This window comes from Quercus robur, chromosome 7 (assembly GCF_932294415.1).
Source record: "Quercus robur chromosome 7, dhQueRobu3.1, whole genome shotgun sequence".
NCBI lineage: Eukaryota > Viridiplantae > Streptophyta > Magnoliopsida > Fagales > Fagaceae > Quercus > Quercus robur.
The window spans coordinates 5865785-5888434 of record NC_065540.1 but is presented as its reverse complement, the minus strand read 5'-3'; the positions used below and the strand labels follow the sequence as shown (position 1 = coordinate 5888434).

At 41.1% G+C, this 22650-nt stretch overlaps 3 protein-coding genes across 3 annotated transcripts; all 3 read right to left on the bottom strand.

Annotated features, from left to right (window-relative positions):
- Positions 1-1247: 1247 nt before the first annotated feature.
- LOC126690833 (uncharacterized) lies at positions 1248-2728 on the bottom strand. The gene is made up of 3 exons (XM_050385960.1): positions 2583-2728; positions 1412-2459; positions 1248-1256 (listed from the first exon to the last, which is right to left on the bottom strand). The coding sequence occupies exons 1-3, from the start codon at positions 2726-2728 to the stop codon at positions 1248-1250; spliced, it is 1203 nt and encodes a 400-aa protein (XP_050241917.1).
- A 1163-nt stretch (positions 2729-3891) lies between these two features.
- Positions 3892-4392, bottom strand: LOC126690832 (uncharacterized). Its single transcript, XM_050385959.1, has one exon. It carries the CDS (start codon positions 4390-4392, stop codon positions 3892-3894), a length of 501 nt encoding a protein of 166 aa, XP_050241916.1.
- A 6570-nt stretch (positions 4393-10962) lies between these two features.
- On the bottom strand, positions 10963-13117 carry LOC126691918 (uncharacterized). Its single transcript, XM_050387257.1, has one exon. It carries the CDS (start codon positions 12997-12999, stop codon positions 11146-11148), a length of 1854 nt encoding a protein of 617 aa, XP_050243214.1. The 5' UTR covers positions 13000-13117; the 3' UTR covers positions 10963-11145.
- Positions 13118-22650: the final 9533 nt, after the last annotated feature.

Here is a 22650-nt window from a genome sequence, read left to right as displayed (position 1 = left end):
TGACGGCCTTTGCAGACAAGAAGCGAACCACTCCTCGGCTGAGCCTAGTCAATGTCCCGGCTCTAAATTACCTCCTGAGGTCCGAGATTTTTGTTAGCAGGGACGGACAACTACGGTCGGCTCCTTTAATTTTGGATTATACTCCGCTCACTCGGGCCCAGGTAGAAGCCGGACAAGCTATAAGGGCCGGTAGTCCGAGATTAGCACGGATTGACGTGTCCATACCAGGGTTCCTCGCTGATACAGACTTGCCTCCAATTCAGTTACCCCCCCAACACGCTTTTCCCCCAGTAGTTATCCCAGAGGTGGAGTCCGGCTCTTCGCATTCATCCTTAGAGGATCAGATAGACCGGTTCCAATTTTCTGAGGAAGGGGAGGCCTCGGTCAGAGTAGTAGAGATCTCCGACTCTGACGCTGATTTGGACCGTGCCTCAGCGGCTCCTGGTACTGGTTTGGTCATCGCACAGCCTAATCTTAGCGAGGATACCGAGGAAGAAGAAGGAATGGACCTCCAGCCGAGGACTGGCCTCAGGGGTCTCTTATCCAACAGGTCCAAAGGGCAGACCTCTAAGGAGACCTCAAAAGGACAGGTCGTCTCCAAAGCCCCCGTTCTTCCTCCCCCTCCCTCGTCGGGCGCGGCGCTGAAGCCTATGCCTAATCTAAAGCGGAAAAGGCCTGTAGAAGAGGCAGAGGAGGGAGAGGTTGCCCGCGAGAAGGTCGGGCCTAAAAAGAAGAGCAAGGAAACGAAAGAGCCCCGGGAAAAAAGAACAAAGTCCACTGAGAGCCGAGATGAGGCGGTCACTCAGAGAGGACCTCGGACATGGTTTCCTCGGATCGAGCTAGATGGCGCTCCAATCCTCTGGGATGCGACCCTATGGGAGACCCAGCGTGAGCCAGCTTCGTTCTTAGCTGAAGCATTGCAGCAACCTCTTCTCTTGCCCCGTGATATGGAAGGCCTCAGGAAGATTCGTCAACCAGAGCTTTTCATGTCACTGAAGAGGGACATGGCTGTGGTAAGTGGAATCTTCTATCTTATTTTTGTGTTGAGAACCTTCTCATCGTCTTATCTTGCCTCGGCTTGTCCGTTACCCTGCGGGTAGGCTGGTGTAGAGTACCGGTTGACAATCCCCAATTCACTGCAATATTCCCTGAAGGCCTTGCTATCAAATTGCAGGCCATTGTCCGAGATTAGGGTGTGTGGGGTACCGAATCGGGTGACAATGTTTTTCCAGATAAACTTCTTGACATCAACATCCCTAATGTTTGCCAGCGCTTCAGCCTCAACCCATTTCGTAAAGTAATCGGTGCCGACGAGAAGAAACTTCTTGTTCCCGGCAGCTTTGGGGAACGGACCTAATATGTCTAGGCCCCATTGTGCAAATGGCCAAGGGCTGGACAATGGGTTAAGTACCCCACCGGGCTGATGTATATTCGGAGCGAACCGTTGGCATTGGTCACACTTCTTCACATATTCCAGAGCTTCCTTATGCATGCTTGGCCACCAGTAACCCAGCATTATAGCCCTATGGGAGAGGGACCGGCCCCCCGTGTGGCTCCCACAAATCCCCTCGTGCAACTCCTCCAGAATGAGTTCAGTTGCGCCTGGGTGTACACACAGCAAGTATGGCCCCGAGAATGAACGTCTGTAGAGCTTGGAGTCCTCGGACAACCAGAATCGAAAAGCTCTCCTCCGGATTTTGTCGGCCTCGACTTTGTCGTTTGGTAAGGAATCATTCTTCAAGAATTGGACAAGAGGGTCCATCCAGCTTGGCCCCTCGCCGACATTGTGTATCCGAATACCTTTGGCCTCCTCTTCCGTGGGGCGACAGAGGTCCTCGACCAAGATAACCCGCGGAAGGGGCTGAGCCGAGGATGTGGCCAGTGTTGCCAAAGAATCGGCGTGAGTATTCCCGCTTCTGGGTATATGCATCAAACGGAAGTCATCGAAGTGGGCGCGTAGGCGTTTAGCTTGGGCAAGATACCGTTGCATTCTTTCGTCTTTCGCCTCCAACTCCCCGCTTACTTGCCCCACTACGAGTCTTGAATCCGAGAATATGCTCGCGCATTTCCCACCCAGCTTCCGGATCATCGACATCCCTTCTAGCAGTGCTTCATACTCAGCTTCGTTATTCGTTGCTGGGAATCCCAGTCTCAACGACTTCTCCAGGGTTATACCTTCGGGAGAGATTAGAACGAGCCCCACTCCGGACCCCTTTTGGTTCGCTGCACCATCAATGTATGCTCTCCACTCATCGTGCTCTTGCACAGAGATCGTGCTGACCAGTCTCCTATCATTATTCGGTGATTCCGACACGTCCATCCCTTCCACGGTTGGTTCCGCAAATTCAGCTACCAGATCAGCGAGGACTTGACCTTTTATGGCGGTGCGCGGCATATATCTGATGTCAAAGGCGCTTAAGATGGTTCCCCACTTAGCGATTCTCCCAGTGTAGTCGGCGCTGCGGAGGACTGATTTCAATGGAAGTTGGGTTAGCACAACCACTGTATGCGCCTGAAAATAGTGGGGAAGCTTCTTTGTAGCTTGCACGACAGCCAATATTGCCTTTTCGAGGGGGAGATACCGGGTCTCTGCCTCCTGTAGCGACTTGCTTACGTAGTACACAGGCCGTTGCGTGCCGTTGTCCTCTCGGATCAGTACTAGGCTGACTGCATGATCGGCGACTGCGATGTATGCATAGAGTACCTCGTCGGCCTCAGGGCTGGACATGATCGGAGGTCGGGCGAGGTATTCCTTGAGCTGTTGGAAAGCCACGTCACATTCCTCAGTCCACTCGAAACCCTTCCACTTGTGCAATAGGAGGAAAAAAGGTCGGCATCGGTCCGCCGAGCGGGAGATGAAACGGTTCAAAGCTGCTATCATGCCGGTAAGCTTCTGGACTTCTTTGGGATTCTGAGGCGGTTGCATACTATGAATGGCCCTTATTTGGTCAGGGTTAACTTCGATCCCCCGATGGGTTACCATGTAGCCAAGGAATTTTCCCGATCCCACTCCAAATGAACACTTGGAAGCGTTCAGTCGCAGCCTGTACCTTCTCAGGATGTGAAACACCTCGTCAAGGTCCCTGATGTGGTCAGTCACCAATTTGCTCTTTACTACCATATCATCTATATACACCTCGACAGTTTTTCCCATCTGTTGTTCAAACATCCTGGTCATCATCCTTTGATAGGTCGAACCGGCATTCTTCAGGCCAAAAGGCATCACCTTGTAATGATAGTTGCCAATTGGGGTGACAAAGGCAGTTTTTTCCTGGTCTTCCGTGGCCAAGGATATCTGATGGTAGCCCTGGAAAGCGTCCAAAAAACTCATTCGGGGATGCCCGACGGTTGCGTCGACCAGTCGGTCTATTCGCGGCATTGGGAAAGGATCCTTCGGGCAAGCCTTATTTAAGTCCGTGAAGTCCACACAGACTCGCCATTTCCCGCTCTTCTTCTTCACCACGACTGTGTTCGCCAACCATTCGGGGTAGAACACTTCCTTGATAGCCCCAGCTCTTTTCAATTTCGTCACTTCTTCCCTCACAGCGTCTGCATGCTCCCTTGACGGGCGCCGAGGGGGCTGCTTCTTTGGGGTAATAGCTGGGTTAACGTTAAGGTGATGGCGTATTAGGTCTGAGTCAACCCCAGGGGCTTCATAAGGATCCCAAGCGAATACATCCTCATTTCGACGCAGAAAATCAATTAGCGCCGACTTCTCCTGTGCTGGTAGCTCCGAGCCAATCTGGAAAAACCTTTCGGGGTCTGATCCGACGAGCACTTTCTCTAGCTCTTCACAACTCACCTCCATGTCCGGCCCTTCATTACCTGCAACTCGGACCGGGGCTTTTGATTGCTATAAGGTATTCCCGGTTGAAGTGGAAGGCGCGTCGCTTAATCGTCGAGCAATGGCCGATACCATGCAATGCCTGGCCATTCCTTCACCTTCTGGTGTAGGGTAGACGACACAGCCCCTAGCGTGTGAAGCCATGGCCGTGCCACAATAGCCGTGTAGGGTGAGTATGCGTCCACCACAATGAAGTCTACTTCCACTATTTCTATGTCTGTTTGCACAGGCAATCTGATCATGCCCTTAGGGATGACGATTTTTCCCTCAAAGCTAAGCAGAGGAGTGTTGTATGGCGACAGGTCCTCTTGCTTTAAATTCAGCCATTTATATAGGTCCGGGTACATCACCTCCACGGCGCTGCCCTGATCAACTAACACCCTCCTCACGTCATAACCTCCTATTCTGAGTGTCACGACTAGGGCGTCGTCATGGGGCTGAATAGTTCCCTCCTTGTCCTCTTCCGTGAATCCAATTAATGGCACTCTCCCTCTAGCCCTCTTGGATTCCCTTTCGCCTGGCTCTGTCGGGAACCTACCTACTGACATTACTCTGAATGGGCCGGAACCGGTTCTCCCAGGTGCGGCAAGAATGACATTTATCGTGCCGATGGGTGGCCTCAAGGTGCTTTGCCTGGTATCGACATTTGACTGCTCAGGGCGTTGCAACAGATGCCCTATCTTTCCTTCTCGGACGAGTCGATCCACATAGTTCTTCAGATTCCTACATTCGTCCGTGACGTGGCCGGGCTCTTGGTGATACGCACAATATAGGTTCTGATTGCGTTTTGAGGGGTCACCTGCCATCCTATTTGGCCATTGAAAATAGGGCTCGTGCTTTATTTTTTCCATGATCACGTGTAATGGCTCTCGGAACACAGCGTGGACTACCTGAGCCCCTGTAGATCCCGACTGTTCTGCATAATCTCTTCTCGGCTTATTACTGTTACTGAAGCGGTCCGACCTGAAGTCCCTTCTCTCCTGGGGGACAAACTTCGCCTTTCCCTTCCCGGCTTGCTGGTCCTCCTCGACCCTCTTATACTTGTCTATCCTGTCCATAAGTTGCCGCACGCTGGTGGCTGGCTTCCCTGTGAGAGACTTTCTCAAGCCATGCTCTGTCGGCAAGCCCCTTTTAAAGGCACTGATGGCGACGTCATCGTGACTCCCTTCTACCTCGTTGTGCACCTCCCAATATCTGTCCGAGTAAGCTTTTAGCGTTTCTCCTTCTCGCATGGACAGAGATAAAAGGGAATCGAGGGGCCGAGGGACTCTAGTGCTGGTGATGAAGCGGGAGCCAAAGGCCTGCGTCAACTGTTTGAAGGAGTCTATAGAGTTTGGTGGGAGGGCATCAAACCATCTCATGGCCAAGGGCCCCAGGCTGGAGGGGAACACTTTACACATTAACGCCTCGTCCCTGGAGTGAACGGCCATCCTTTGGTTGAACTGGCTCACGTGCTCCACTGGATCAGTTCGACCATTGTACAGGCTAAACGTTGGCTGATTAAATCGCCGAGGGAGCACCGCCCGCTCTATCCTACGGGTAAATGGCGACTGGGAGATTCGATCCAGGGCCTTACTCATGGCGTCATTGACTAAGCCTTGGTAAGGTGGGCTTTTGCGGCCGCGTTTGTGAGGCCTCTCTTCCTCATAGGAGAACGTCTCGCTCGGGGGGGTCCTCCTACTTCGTCTGTATTCATCATCCTCACCACTGCTAGTATCCGAAATGGGCAAAGGACGTTTTTGTTGGGCTCGCCGCAGCCTTTTCTTCAAATCCTCAATCTCTTGCTGCAGAGCCTTCTGCTCGTTGTGCTGGTGGGATGCATGGTCTTTCCCTTTCGAGCGACTTTTACTCGTGTGGGCGGTGTTCACACTGCCCTCTCGTTGATCATTTTGGTCTTTTGCTCGTTCAAGGTTTACAAAGTTGTCCTGTCGTTGAGATTCAGTACGTCCGGTTTGGCGCGGACCTGATCCTTCCATCCCTTGCTGTTTCACTTGTCGAGACACAAGTTCTCCCCACAGACGGCGCCAATTGTAAGGTGACGAATTTGGGGTTCAGGCCCAACAGGTGGGAGATTCTGGCCCAAAAGTCCCTCAACAATGAATTTGTAGAGAGCAGGTTATAGAACTAGGTCTTTGACAGGAGAAACGAAGCTACGACCAAGCCATGCAACCAGTTGGACGCAGGGATATTCCTTCGAGCTTTTGGAGTAACGGTCCCTGAGGCTGTTCCTGCTACTTCTCTCTCTTTTCTCCTTCTTTATCCTTTCTTCTTTCTGCTTCCCATCCCTTTTCCATGGGGGTCTCCTTCCCTTATATAGCACCCATCCTGAGATCATGTCCCTACACTTGTCAGTCATCCGATCCTCCACTCGAGTGCCTGTCCCATAGGTCATCCTCCCTCCTTTCTGTGAGTTGCACTGGCCAAGGTCATTCTGCGTTCCTGTCCCTTCCACATTAATGCGGCTGGAAAAGTAGTTCCTTGGCATTTAATGAGGCAGTTGTGATTGTCCCCTCCTCCTTCCTGAGTGTCACGCATTGTTTCTTCGTATTGGGCGACCTTTCGCTAAGTATGGGGTGCAAATTGGATGCTTACTGGGTGAGTCCGAGGAGGTGTTCCTCCTCGGACGCCCCTTAGCAGGCCCGGCCCATCATGATTGAGACGGGATATCCTACGCCCATGCCTTTTCTTCTTTATCGCGGCTGGGCTTGGTACATGAGTTACGGCCCAACATCAACTGACAGACTTTACCCACCACAGTAACTATTTATTAATGTTATACTATTATTGAATTGCACAACATTAATAAAAATTTAAATTTTTATTAGATTAATATATTAAGGATCATATTGTTGAATTGTATGTTCTTATTGATATTAACATGAAATTTAGTATTTGTTCAACAAAATCATTTTCTGTGTGTAATCTTAAAATATGAAAATTTGAATTTAAATATTATATAAATTAAATAATTATTGATCTGCAATCATCTTAAAGTTTTGCAAGTATAAAGAATATGAAGAAAAATACAATCAAGCAGTGAACTTATCAATATTAAAAAGTTATTTACCAATGTAATACATATGCTAAACCATGAACTAATTATAATAATATACTTATAATAGTTGCACTACAAATAGGATTAAGATTACTTTGCTTATATTAACTTGTATATGTTTAGACATGTAAAGTGACCTTTATTATTTAAATAATTTTAAAATTAATCAGTATTTATATGTCATAAATTTTAAAATATTGCAATTTTCTAACTATAAAATATCTAATTTATTTAATGGGAAAATATTGATTTAAAATGTTTGAAAAATATTAATTGAGATAAATATGATTAAAAAGATGGTTTCCATTTATTGATGAAAAAAAAATTATTTTGAGTAATGTGAAGACTAACTTTTTTTTTTTTTTTTTTTAAGAATACTAAGTATTTTAACATACACACAGGGAGAGAAGAGAAAGTTTTAAAGAAATTGACAGTAATGTGTATATCCAAAATAACCTAACTTTTGAATACATAACACAGGTTTTAAATCTATTTAACTCACACTTATTTTCCAACGAAGGATTAACTCACAGTTTTTTCTTTTTGAGAAGTAAAGACTAACTTGATATAACTTTTGTTAGATAAAAAGTAACATATTTTTTTAATCATGTCATAGACATATTTACTACATAACTAATATATATACGAGTCACGAGGTCAGATTTAAATTACATCTAATGTAAATCAAAGCGACATTACACCACTCCATAATTTTTCATTAAAAGAGTAGTGTGACGAATCAACTGTTTAATAACATTTTCTCCTTATACCTTCCATCATTGCAAACTATCAAAGATAATCAGTGATTAGTGACTATCTCATCATATATATATTTTTTAAAACTTTAAAATATAGACAAAACTCGTGTTTGTGAACCGAACACTAAATAATAACCGAATAACATAAAATTTGATATACACGTTAAGATCAACAAAATTATGTACTCCAATGACCAGATTTTCAAAATATTAATCCTATAAAAAAAAAAAAAGTTACAAAAGCTACATTAAATATAACTTAATCCTTATCCTATATATAATGAATATGCTATTCTTTTGAGTTTGGATTTAAATTTTTTAAAATATACTATATATGAGTGTATTTATTTATTTATTTATTTATTTTGTGGAGGAGAGAAGAAGATGAATTTGGACTACCTCAGTCCACTTTTTTTTTTTCAAAAGTAAAAAAGCAATAATCAGCATGAATTCATAAAGATGCGATTCAGTGGGCCTGCGAGAATCAAGCCTCACATGAAAATGCTACTGTGATGAGTGATCGATAAGTCTTTCCCTTGTTCTCTATAGTCTATATCAGAATGCCTGCAATTTCAAAAGAGCATGCATGCGGTGGGCACAGCCTTCACTTCACATACGGAGAAAGCTATCTGAGTAAATGGAGCACTACATGAGGTGCACACAAAATGCGAGATGACTCCAAAATTATTGTGGGATCACCTTTGTCTCCATGTGAGAAAAAGCCTTTCTTTTGTAAAAAAGACCTTGTATTCACTCCCGAAGAAGTCTAAAGAAAGTTGTTTTTGGAGGTAAAAGTTTTTTTTTTTTTTAGAGACAAGATTTAAAGTTTCAAAACTTCTTTGTAATAATTACATCTTAGAATTATATCAATACACATGTAAAACTTATGACAATAATAGATCACAAAGGACACGTGAATGATTCTTTTACTGTTTTTGGAGGTAAAATTTTCTTAGTGATCAGATCTAAAACTCTCACATCTGTTTTGTAATGATTATATCTTATCATTATACCATATAAATTCTTGAGACAATGATAGATGGCAAGGAATCTAAAAAGTACGGACATAGATATGGATATGACACAACAATACAAGTAATTTTTGCAAAAATTATAACATAATATAACTGAATGACACTAATATGACACCGATATATATGATACAAGTACGACATTTTTAATGAAGTATCCATACTTACTAGGACACACGAATGCTTCACTATATATATATATATATATATATTTTTTTTTTTTTTTAATATGTATAATTTTCCTGTTCTGATAAACACCAAAATCGTAACTAGATCATCACTAGATCATCATGTTCTCTTACTGTCAATTTTTGGCCGCATTGAGCAACATATCACTGCCATCAGAGTTGAAATGTTGTCATGCTATTAGATATGGGAGGATGCCAAGTTGGACCAGACTAACTATTCTTGCTAATTAAGTGCTTACTGGCGCCGAACAAAGACAAGTTGATCTACCATTAATTATTTGCCAGCAGAAAGATAAAGTTTGAAAATAAATACCTTTTGGTAGTGAAGATGAGGACCATGAGCCATGAGGTGAGCTATCAAAGACCGAGTGCCGAAAGTATGTCAGCGTGTTAGCCCGCAATGACCATGAGTCAAAGCAGTACTTACCGCCCTTTGCTCCACTTTCATTAACGCTGAGAACCTTTTATTTATTTATTTTTTTTTAATTTAAAAAGATAAAATTAAATTAAAAAATTGTACATAAAATAAATAAGTTGAATTAGGTGAAAAATGATTCAATCTTACCTTTGCCTTCACTTTCTTTTTAAAATCAACATATATATAAAAATCAACCCATAGTTAATTTTGATTTATATGAGATCAAAGAGGTCAAAGGAAGTACAATTGTTTGATTTTAATAGTTAAATTTGACAGCAAATACATAAACTAAATTTGACACATTTAATATAGTACACTATGAAAATCACTACTGAAGTTTGGACTAATACTAGACACTATCAAGACTTTTTAGAAATACCCGTGTGCAAACTGCACTAAATTAATCAAAGCTTGCAGGGGATTTGTTTCATCTAATTTGGAATATAATAACTCCAAAAACACCCAAAAAAAAAATTCATAATATTTTTCAAAACTACTAAAGTTGTAGATTGTGATTAGCATATAATAAAAGTGATTTTAATAATGGTCCCAATAATTTTTTTCCCTAATCACAATTTGTTACCTTAGCAAGTTGTCAAAAAAAATTGTAAAATTTGTTATTTATGTCACATTGTTTCATTCAAAAAATTAAAGGTCAAGTTTTTTAAGTTGGATGCTATTATCATTCCTTGATGTCTAATGCTACTGTCAAGTTTTTTCCTTAGAAAATTATTTGGAGATCCAAGGAACCTGCTAGAGTTACTTTCTTATCATTGACTATTGCATTGGTTAAAATTCTTACTATTAATAATCTTAAGAGGAATATATTATTGAGTTAGATTGTGTATACGTGTAAATGTCATGGGGAGGTTGGGGATCATTTACTTCTCCATTCTCCTATAGCAAAAGAATTGTGTACTATGGTACTTAGCCTGTTTGGAGTTCATTTATTTATGCCACAGAGAGTTTTGGATATGCTCACATATTGGTAAGGTCAATATGGTCGTTATCGAAACATAGTAATTTGAAAAGGTTTGCCTCATTGTTTGATGAGGTGACTTAGGTGGGAACAAAATACTAGAAGCACTAAGAACTATGAACAAGCTATTCTCAACATTAAGGGTCCATTTGGTAATGTTGTTCTACTAATGTTGTTTGTATTTTTTAGAAATACATGTGAGCGAAAAAGTATATTGAAATACGTGTAATGTTGTTTAAAAATTGAAAACATATGTTTAAACACATATACCAAACGAGCCCTAAATTGTTTTTCTTTTAAGTCTTTGTTGATTTTTTGCTAACTTGGGTTCCTTTTTCTTTAATTCTTTTCAAATATGGTTGATCATTGTATCTTGAGAGCTTGATTGTATTACTTACAGAATACTCCTTGTGTACTTAGACTATTTTTTCATTAACAAAGTTATGTTATATATCAAAAACCAATATCACCCATAAAAATAAAAGTCACATGCACGTTTTGGTTTACTTAAGACCACAAATTAGTTTAATTTGGGGGTAAATTGCGTAGCCAAACTTTTTTTTTTAAGGGAATTGCATAGCCAAACTTAAGTGATGTTTATGCATAGAAAATAAATTGAATATTTTAAAAGAAACCTAAGTGTGCTTACCATTTGCTCCAACCTTAGGGCGAATTGTATTTTACGCTAATTCAAATTTAAGGACACAATTAAATTATTACTTATAATTCAAGAACCCACATGGTATTTTCAACTTTTACTTCTTCCTTTCTTCCCTTTTTTTTTTTCACTCTCTCTAAAAGCGAGAAAGAAATAACTTAGCAATATATTACATCATATAAATAATTAAGCAGCTCTAGTCTAACTCAGTGATTTAATGATGGTTGGTGTTGGTGTTGGTGTTGGTGGTTGTACTGAAAGAGCTAGCATTGGCTGAGGCAACGAAACTGGCTCCACCTTCTCTTTCTCTCATCGGAACTATGTCATTTCCCTTGGAAGCCATTTCACTTGCTGCTGCCTCTGATTCCTCTCTGAACTTCTTGTAGATATCACCTTTGTAAAACTTGAATGTCCTTAGAACCAAAAGAATAGAAACAAGGAACCCAAACAACGCTGCAGCGGTGATTATAATGAAAGCCATTCTATAACAGTGAGCACCCGTGCATATCAATTCCTTCCCGTCCTCTCTTTTGACACCTAAAGCTTCCATTTGCTTCAAAGCCTCCTTATCATATAAACTACCAGCCACTCTCACATTGAGAATGTAAGACCCAACTGGGCTTGCAAAAGCACCAAAATTGTACAAAGTGGAATAGTACTTGAGGCCGAAGACCTCAGATATGATAGCGAATATTAAAGGCCATTGTGCACCAAAGCAGAACCCAATAATCACTGAAGCAAAGTAAAGAGAGTATGGGACTGGAAAGGCGATTAAGAGATGGCCAACACAAGAGAAAAGGAGGACAAATGTAAGCAATAGGGGACGAGGGAATCTGTATTTGACTAAGAAGAATTCAGAAGCAAAACCAGTCAAAGCTCGTCCTAGATAATTCCAAATGCTCACGAGTGATACAAAGGTTGAGATGCTGTGAGCTGGATAGCCTAGTGACTTACCAATCTGACCCAAGTTGTCAATGGCTGTTAAAGTCCCACCGACACCACAAGTTGTGGCTACAAACAAAATTAACATGTCGATGCTGAATAGTGCTTGTAATATTGTGTAGTCTTCACCTCTATCTGGGGGCCTGAATATGTTGCTGAAGCAAGAATCTGACTTTCTTTCACTTGATTGTGCTTCAATTGGGGGCAGTACTGGTTGCTCCAATACCTGTGGCTTTTCAGCTACTACTTTCACTTGTACAGGATCATTTATGAGGTGCTCCTTTCTCCTCCAAAGTTTGGATTCTTCTTTCATAACTATTACAAGTGGGAGAAATAGTAAAATAACAACAACACAAGCACTTCCAGCATATTCAATTCTATTAAACCTGAGCTTGTTTTGTATGATAATCAAAGTCATGAGAAACCCGGCAAGGCCAAGTGAAATATAGAGGAAATTGTAGAAAACTTTGAGCTCGTTGGATTGCCGAGCTGTCTTTATAATCCGAACTGTTCGTAGAAAGACAAAGGACACAGCTGCCGGAACCCAAGCAATTAGCAAAATCAGAGCCTTTGAGTTATCCCCATAGAGAGCATGGTAGAGTTGTGTCATAATAGCACCACTTAGACCAACAAGACCCTTCAGAAGGCCTATAACACTGCCTCGGCTTTCTGGGAAGGTCATAACACAAGTGACTAAAGCTCCAGTATTTGCAAATGACTGTGAGTTTGCACCGATGAATATATATAGACACATTTGCCATAAGTGGGGCTTGGCAGTATGACCTGTGACACTGAGCCATATCATGAGGTACCCAAATAAGTTCAAGATTGCCCCAATTAAGAGGACAACCCATGGGGGTGAGATCTCGTTGATAAGCCCAGATAGGATTCCAAGGTTTCCACCCGTGTCCTTGAAGAAGCTGATCAAATTGAGCGATGTTTGGTCATAGCCTAAGGATGATTTTATGTCGTTGGAGTATACACCAAATATGTATGTTGAACCTGAGACAGACATGATTAACAACGATGCAAAGACCATGAACCATCTACCAAGGATCACGTGCAAGGCGAAGCTCTTCATGGCCCTCCAACCCCCACCACCACCTCCGAACTCAGCAGCCACCATTTTCTTTTATCTACAAGGTTTAAAATAAGCACACTCTAGGCATGGACTTACTTATGAGGAGGGAGTTAAGTACTTGCAATTTGTATGGGAATGTGTATCTTATTTTATATTATTTCAAGGCCTTTAATGGCATCCTATTTAAGATGGGTGCATGGTGGGTAACTGTAAAATATCGGTTTTGTTTGAAAAGGATATTCATATAATATATATATATATATATACTTATATGCCAAAATATTTTTTTCACACTGCCTTTTCACATACAAATACACTCAATATTTACAATTACATGTTTTGATATACACATTTTAAAATAAAAAAATATAATATTTATACATTTAAAGTATGAAAAGTGAACGTACACCAAAAAAAAAAAGAAAAAAAAAAAGTGAAATAGATTGCGTGAGAGATTATTATCCTTTTTATAATTTAAGAGGTCTAGAATCAAATTAGAAAAGAGAAGAAGAGGAAAATTAAAGTCAGAGTCTCTCTTATTCTTAAAAATAGTTAATATCCCCTTAAAAAGAATTGTAATCTTTGTTAGTAAAATCTTAGAAATATCATAAAAATCCTTGTGGTCCTCTATTCCCAAGCCTAACTTGACTTTCTTTCCTATATCAAATAATTGAGTTTCAAATATGAGGAATGAGGTGACAGCAGTCCCTTTAGGATGTAGGCGTGGACGGTTTCTAAGACCAAGTACTAGAAAATGATATTATATATGAGATTTTTTCACACACATCCAGTTGTAAGGTACTAAAAAATGACAGGCACTACACTACTAAGTGATTTCCATTAATTTCCTTTAATGATAATTAATTCATCAGCATAGAAAATCGGAAGGCAAAAAAAAAAAGTCAAAGAAATAAAAATGGCCATCCACATGTGTGTTTGGACCACGTTATCTCCAGGATTCATATAGGTTACAATGTCGGGCTCTTGATAATCAATGCACAAGGCCATTACTGTTTCACCACCGCCTGGTGTAGGCGAGTTGGTACCCGGGCTGTATAGAAACCTATCACTCGGGGTTCAAACCCTCGCATTTACCTAGAAAAAAAAAAAAAAGCCCCATTAATGTTTTGCCTGAAAATAAATTGTTGTACTTTAAAGTATTCAGACTACAGAGCCCTTGGTGAGCGAAGTTCTTACTAAGTTGTTGCTTACCAATGAATCTGGGTTAATTTCCACAGAATCTGATTCAATAAATAATAACTAAAATTTTGAGAGTAAGCTATATTGGAAAAATTATTGTGTACTTCCAGAGTATCATAAATTCGTACTCTCTCTTTTCACATGAATGGTAAGTCACACTAATTAAATTCATAATGGGATCCATAATTCATGTGAGAAGAGAGACTATGCAATTATGGTACTCCAGGAGTACCTAATAATTTTCCGCTATATTGAGAGATAGAGATTTTTCTTTCTCATCAGACTAAGATACTAATTGGATTTTGATGTAAGCGGGGATAGAACTCCAAATTTTTTATTCTATGACAAGAAACTCTACCAATTAAGTTAACTAAACCCACTCTAAAGTAAATAGATTTACAAAACAAGACCCATCATTGACGCCGAAAGCAAGGTTGGCAGTTGGCAGTGCCTACTCCATTCCTTGATCAAACAAATCAAAGCCCAAATTCCTAAGATTTCTCTCTATTTTTTTAGGTTAACTCATAGGAGTATGCTGTTGAGTAAAATAAGTAGGTTTTGTATGTATACGATTATTAAATCTGGATAACGTGGGACGTTCATGTGGTATTTAAATCTGATACCCTTGTTTACGTGCTCCAATTAAGGCCTAATGGTTGGAACTGTCGGTCTTGGCTCGGACCTAGCTCCATTTTCCATGTGATCACCACTTGCTAATTATTTATTTATTAAATCTAATTAAGATAGTTTTATGAACTTTCTCTCGGGGAGTTAAGCTTAATTCTTTTTCTTTTCTTTTCTTTTTTTAGAGAATGGAGTTAAGTTTAATCCTGTTTTATAAAATATCAAGAGTGTGTGTGTTTTTTTAATATTTATTAATTAGATAATTACAATGAACTAGGGAGGAGAGATTCTAAGTTTTAAACCTTGGATGTTTCTGTTAGAAATACTAGAATATATTAGTTAAATTACAAAAGTAACAAAACTATTGACATCAAATGTTTTTTTATTCCTTCCAATGTAATCAAAATGATCAAGTCTACATTCTCCAAAAAAAAAAAAAAAAAAATGATCAAGTCTATGAAAACCCAATTTTTAAATAGTTACTAATCAGATAAGAATATAAAAATTATATATATATATATATATATATTTAATAGTTCCATGTAAAATTGAATCATAATAAATATCTATTAACAACTACCATAAATATCAATATAATATTATCCAAGCATAATCATAATAAATGTGTATTAATAATTGTCATAATTATCAAACTTGATATTTATATGCAAAATAAAGAAAGGAAAACAACAATTTATGACAAAATCATATTTTATTAAAATTTATTATGCACGAATTGCTGACTAGTTGGAGTGTGCATCCAACCCATTAACTTGACAAAACCAACTTAATCCAACCTAACATCTTGAGTTGGTTTTCGTGATTTGGCATTGGAATTTTATTTTAATTTATTATTCTTATTTTGTGTCATTTATTTTAATTTATTTTGATACTTTAAGAATTCATTTGGATGAATTTAAAAGTTTGCAGTATAATTTAGGTATATTAAAAAAGTAATTAAATAGTTAATGAAAGTCCAATTTTTTGTAAAGGATAATGAAACATGTAAGTACAACCCGACCCGAATGCATTCGAAAGTCAAAAAAATTATCTTCATGAAAGTTGAACTTAGATTTGGTAATGAAGACTCCTATTTACGCAAAATCGATACGGCCATAAGCTTAGATATTATTCGTCTAACAAATTAAGAATACAAAAGTTGTCAGTGCAACGACCCTGGCATGTGCAAGCTAAGTACATAACCAAGACCAGACCCACCCTGCAAATGTATACAACCAGCTTTCTCATGTGCTTCAAGTACGTACACATCAATGGATGGAGTAAAGTTTGTGAAAATCAAAGATATTATTGATTGTTTGACAGTCTTTTTCATTGAAATTAATTGATCAACGAAAATTTAAATGACTTTGGCGTGGTTTGTAGGACACTTTTCACTTTGAGTTTGGACCAAAATTTGATTGTCTTTTTTATTTATTGACACATATCGTAGAAAAATAAAGGCCTGTAGTTTTTGTTTTTGGTACATGATGATTTTTCTTTAAAAAAGAAATGATAGAACACTTTTAAATGCATAAGTTGTCACATTTTTTACATGTCTAATTAAGACAATAATTTTGAATTTTTCACTTTCAAATATTGAGGGTTTTCAATTTCTCCGCCTAGCCTTATCATGAGATCGAATAAGGTCTTTGATACTTTATTCCCTCGATGCAAATCACATGAATTTTCAGAACATTTTGTATTTCTAACTCATCGGAGTAGTAGCTAATTGTAATATCAGTCATGCATGTGAAAGTTTTGAATGTAAGATAGGAGTTTATTTAATTTATTTTGTTTAACTAAGCTGTCTGACCTATTATTAATATATATACGATAGCATGTTAGGTTTTGATGTTGAACTAATCGTCAGTTTATTATGATCGTCCAGATGGAAGCCGTCCCTCACCAAACCAATCTTCTGCAATCCGTGGACGAAAGAAAGGAAGCAGTTCGCCGGCGTAGTGCCTGCAAAAAGGTCTCCAATGTCAAAGTCAGAAAGATTGACAAAGGAGAGCAATGAGAATAGTGTGCTAGAGTATTTTTCTTACCCTACCCCTTTTGGGGTTCAGTCTTTATATATGTGTGCTTGCAGGTGATTTCTTCTAGCCGTTGGTGGAGTCTTGATGGAGGCTTTAATCTTGCCTGGTAACGCCCTTGCTGGGTGTTAATGATGAGCTGCCATTCCCAACGGTCTGAAAGTTGATTAATGTCTTGTAACGGTTCCGCGAAGAGTGGGAACGAGTGTTCATGTCTTTGAGCGACGACCTTTTCCCTCTGGACGGTTTTAGTAAGGTCGTTCCTGTCCTGCATTGTATGGACGATTACCATTTTGGTCGGGCGTATCAGCTGCCCCCCTATTCCATGGTCGTCCATTTCTTGGACGATTATAGGAATATGAAAAGATTGTTATTATCATTATTTTTTATTTTTTTTTTTTTTTTTCAGTTATGGCGCTTGGAGTTCTGCTCCGCATTGATTGCGTAGTGGCGGCTGTGGCTCTTCTCAGTGCCACGTGTTTGATTTCTATTGGTGGGAGTGCCTCGTTTCCGGTGAGTGCCTTTTCAGTTTTCCCGCACTTTACAAGGAGTCCTTTGATTTTTTGGCTTTTCCTTTTTCCATTTCCCCATTCTCTATGCGGTTGATCTCTCCTACGCGTATTTTGCTCCTCACCTCCTCAGTTTTCTCCCTAACTTCCAGGTAAGCTCACCCCTATTTACGCTTTTCTTTCCTTTCTGATTTTTCCTTGCATTTGTGTCACTTAAGTTCCTTTTCTTCTCTGTACTATCCTCTCTTCTTACTGAGTGGTGGTGTTAGTTTTTTTTTTTTTTGTCTTTCATGGTGGATAATTTTGAAGTTAGGCGTAACTTCCCCTCCGTAGCTTTTCTCCTTGCCCGCTTAGGTTCCTTGGTAGAGCTTTCCGGTGACCCATTGGGTGCGCCTTCGCTTGCCGGTTCGTACCCACTAGTTGAGGAATTTGTTAGTAGGGGTACCGGGTTAGGTTCGGCATTGGGTGCTTTATACCCCCTTTTGTTAGAGTCTCAAGCTTGGTTCCGGTCTATTAGAGGGCTCCTAAGAGAGGAAAATATGGGTTTAGAAGGAGGGTTAGGTGATTTAGAGAGGGGTTCGACCTCTAACGTAGTTGAGGAAGAGGCCGAGGTCAATGTAACGACTACCGCGCTTTCCCATGCTCCCTCTTCCTCCCATTCTCCCATTCCAGCGACGGTCCATCAATTTCATGCCCTCAAGGAAAATTGTTCCTTGAAAGTTGAGGTTTTTAGTAAATTTAAGGACAGATTCCAGTTCTCGGAGGGAACCAGGGCTCGTCTTCCCAGGAAGGGTGAAAAGGCTTGCACCTTTGCCCACGGAGAAGTTTGCTTCTACGAGGCTGCTTTTTCGTGTGGCCTTCGATTTCCCGTCCATCCGTTCATAATGGAGCTTCTTTACCATTTTAACCTTGCACTGGGGCAACTTATGCCTAACTCCTGGAGAATAGTGATCAGTTGTATGGTGATCTAGACGACCATTGCTGACGGGGATATGATCTCAGTTAATGAGTTCGTCCATCTGTATCGTCTGAAAGAGTCCAGAGAATTTGGGTACTATGAGTTTGTACCTTGGAATAGGAAGGCTCGTCTGGTAGCTAACCTTCCGTCGTCCTTTCGCTACTGGAAATCAAGATACTTCTTTGTATCTGGGGACGGTTGGGAAACGTTGCCTGATGATTTGTGGGGGAACATACCTAGGTTGCTGCGACGATGGGAGACCCCTTTGATTGGTGCGTTTACCCCAATATTGTTGGCCCTTTTTTTTTTTTTTTTTAATGATGTCGTCCTTTGCAGTGAAAAATCGTCCAGAACTTGAGGTTAAATTTGTAGAGCGAGTTCAGGCTGCGATCAAGTACGCAAGGACGATTGAAGATTTTGGTGAGCTGATCGATCCACGTACCCTAGCTCGTCACTATCTGGGACCAAAACCTTCCCTCTACGTACTCAGTACCCTCGACCGTGAAGAGAGAAAACGTAAGCTGCACCTCAAGTCATCTCTTTTCTTCGTGTTTATCTTCATTCTGTTTATTCGTCCTTACCCCCCTTTATTCGTCCTTGATCTCTTTTGTGTAGAAATGACGTCGAAGTTTAACAAAGAGATGTACAACAAAATTAAGGGCAAAAAGAATGAGCCCCTTTCTAGTATAGGCCAGAAGAGGCTGAGGATCACGGATAAAGAAAAGGAGAAAGAGAAAGAGGTGGTGGAGAGAGGGTCGTCCACTCCTACACTTGATCTGGACGAGGGTCCGGCTGCATCCCCTGGCATCTCGGTTAAGGAGGTGGCTCGTCCTTCTAAGAAGCAGAAGGCGGCCAGTAAGGGGAAAGAGAAAGTTGGTGCCAGCGTTTGGTCGGACGCTGGGACGGCCATGGATCGTGCCAACGAGCTCTTTACCCCTGGTGAGATAAGGGAAGTCACGAGCATTCCTTCACATGAGATGGTGAGCCGTCACGTTCACAAGCTTGTGCAGGTGAATCATCATACGTCTTGCTCCTTTCCTCGTTTTTATTTGCTTGACCATTTTTGTTGCTTTTGATTGAACTAATTTTTATTAACTTTGTACTCGTCCATAGGTGTTGGGGGAGACCATGCACATCACCACGCAGTATTTAGCGAACGAGGAGAAGGCCGTCGTGGCCAACTCGAAGGTGGAAGCTTTGGAGGCTGAGGCCTCTGGTTTGCGAAAGGATTTAATCACGACCATGGATTCTCTCAACATTTCCAAGGAGCAGGTTCGTGTACTGACGGAGCAGCTGGACGTTGAGAGGCAATCTGTGAAGCAGAAAGACGAACTCCTAGCGGCGGCCGCTCAGAAGATGAAGGTTGCAGTGGCCAAGGCCGTCACTGCTTTCCAGACCACGGAAGAATATAACACCATTCTTTTCCAGTGGTACTTCAAAGGGTTTGAGCTGCTGCGAAGGTATTTAATCAAGCATGGTCTTGGCGTGAACCTTGACGACTTAGACTTTGAAGCCGTCGATAAGGAGATTGAAGAGGACGAAGCGGCTCAAGCAGTGGTGTCTACCGGTGTTGAACCATCTCAGGCCACTCAGGACGATGATATTGCCCCTCCAGCTTAATTCTGCCTTAAGGAAAATTTCTTTTTTTTTTCTTTTTTATGCACTAAGTTAAGAACAGCTGTTGTTTGGATGCCCCTCCTGTTTTTGGGGCCCCCCATTTTTGTCTTCAGAACAATTTAACTCTATGTTTGATTTTATAAATGTCTGTGTTTGTTTTTGCTCTTCATGATTGCATGAGTTGTGTGAGGATTTTTGTACCTTCCTGGGGGTTTTAGAAAGGTTTCCCCATTTACTGACTTTTTGGTTGCCCTGTATGGACGAGGCTACGTTGATCAACTTGAGGAGTTTGATCCTTTTGCTTTTCTGTATAGACGAAATTATTTTGTGTGATCAGTTTGGGCGATGCATATGGACATCCCCTTAAGGAATTTTTGTCGTCGTTAAGCTTTTTAGAGATGATGTAATTCGTTTAAAGAATTTTATCGTCACTAAGCTTTTTAGGGACGCTATACATCCATTTAAGGGATTTTATCTTCATTAAGCTTTTTAGGGACGATGTACATCCATTTAAGGAATTTTATCGTCATTAAGCTTTTTAGGGACGATGTACATCCATTTTAAGGAATTTTATCGTCATTAAGCTTTTTAGGGACGATGTACATCCATTTAAGGAATTTTATCGTCATTAAGCTTTTTAGGGACGATGTACATCCATTTAAGGAATTTTATCGTCATTAAGCTTTTTTGGGGACGATCGTTTGTGCTTTTCTTTGAAAACTGTGGCGCATGATTTGCTTAATAACACTTAAGGGATGCTGGACAATACTTATAATTCGAATAATTGCTTACATAAGATAGAAGTATCAAATTGGTTTTACAATGAAGTTTATGGTTCCTTTTTGTAATACCTCTTTAGATGTTCGACGTTCCACGGACGAGGTAGTCTTTTTCCTTCTAAGTCTTCCAGGTGGTAACTGCCCTGACGCAAATAATGGACAACTCTGTAGGGTCCTTCCCAGGACGGTCCCAATTTGCCATGTGCTGGATCCTTTGTTGCAGGGGTGACTTTTCTAAGGACGAGGTCACCAATGTTGAATCTTCTCAGCTTCACTCTTTGATTATAGTATTCTGCTATCTTCTGCTGGTACTTTGCCATTCTTTCAGCTGCCTGATCTCTAATCTTGTCCAGACTGTCTAAGTTTTCCTTCAATTGGTTCTCATTGGTTTGCTCGTCAAAAAATTCTCTCCTTAAGCTTGTGAGACCAACTTCGACTGGTATAACTGCTTCTATGCCATATGTCAGAATAAACGATGTTTCTCCAGTTAGTGTCCGCGCTGTCGTCCTATATGCCCACAAGACGCTTGGCAGTTCTTCAGGCCACATTCCTTTTGCCCCCACCAACCGGGACATGATGATCTTGAGCAGGGTCTGGTTGGTTACTTCCGTCTGTCCGTTGGCCTGGGGATGACCTGGTGATGAGAATTTATTTTTGATGCCCAAGCTCAAGCAAAATGACCTGAAGCTTTGGCTGTCAAACTGATGACCGTTGTCTGATATGATCGTCCTTGGTATCCCGAACCTGCAAACAATATTTTTCCAAACAAAATTTTGTACCTTTGCTTCGGTGATTGTTGCCAGAGCTTCTGCCTCCACCCATTTTGTGAAGTAGTCAATGGCGACGAGTAGGAACTTCACCTGTCTCTTTCCCTGAGGTAAGGGACCCATGATATCGATCCCCCACTGTGCGAATGGCCAGGGAGATGATATTGTGGTCATCTTCTCCCCGGGGATTCTTTGAACATTCCCATATCTTTGGCAACTGTCACACGTCCTCATGAAATCAGCTGCGTCTCGTTGCATTGTTGGCCAAAAGTAGCCAGCTCTCATAATCTTTCTGACGAGGGACTTTGCCCCCGTGTGATCTCCGCAGATTCCCCTATGTACTTCTTCAAGGATGTACCTGGCTTTCTCCTTTTCAACACATCTCAAATACGGTTGGGAGTAGCCTCTTTTGTAGAGTTCGTCATTAAGTATCGTAAATATGGCTGCTCGTCTCCTTACCTTTTTAGCTTCCTCTGGATCATTCGGTAGTCGTCCTTCTTGAAGGAATGTGACTATCGGGCTCGTCCATCCATGGTCTGTGTGGATGGAGGAAATTTGAAGTTCCAGTATGCTAGGATGGTTTTGTTCTTCCGTCCTCCAATCGAACCTCTTACTTCCGCTGTCCGTTGAGGCATTTCGGGCCACCTCATCAGCTTCTGCGTTCTGATCCCTGGGGATCTGGACGAACTCTATGTAATTAAAGGAGCTGATCAATTGGTTCGTCAGCTTGAGGTATTTCTGCATCCTAGCCTCCTTTGCTTCGTACTCCCCTCTTACTTGTCCAATGACGAGTTGGGAATCGCTTTTGAGTACAACATTCTCAGCTCCTAGTGCCCGGGCTACTCTCAAACCCGCCAATAAGGCCTCATATTCTACTTCATTATTGGTCACAGGGAATTTAAGTTGGACTCCATATTTGATAACATTCTTTTCGGGGGAAGTGAGGACGATGCTAGCTCTGCCTCCCCGTTGAGTGGACGATCTGTCAATATTAACCGTCTAGATGTTCTCTACGTTTTCAGGGATGGTGAATTCTGCTATAAAATCGGCCAGTGCTTGTGCTTTTATCGCCATCCTTGGACGATATTTTATGTCGAACTGGCTGAGCTCGATTGCCCACTGCACCATTCTTCATGCCGCTTCGGGCTTGTTCATTGCTTTTTTTATAGGCTGATCCGTCATCACGATGATGGGATTGGCTTGAAA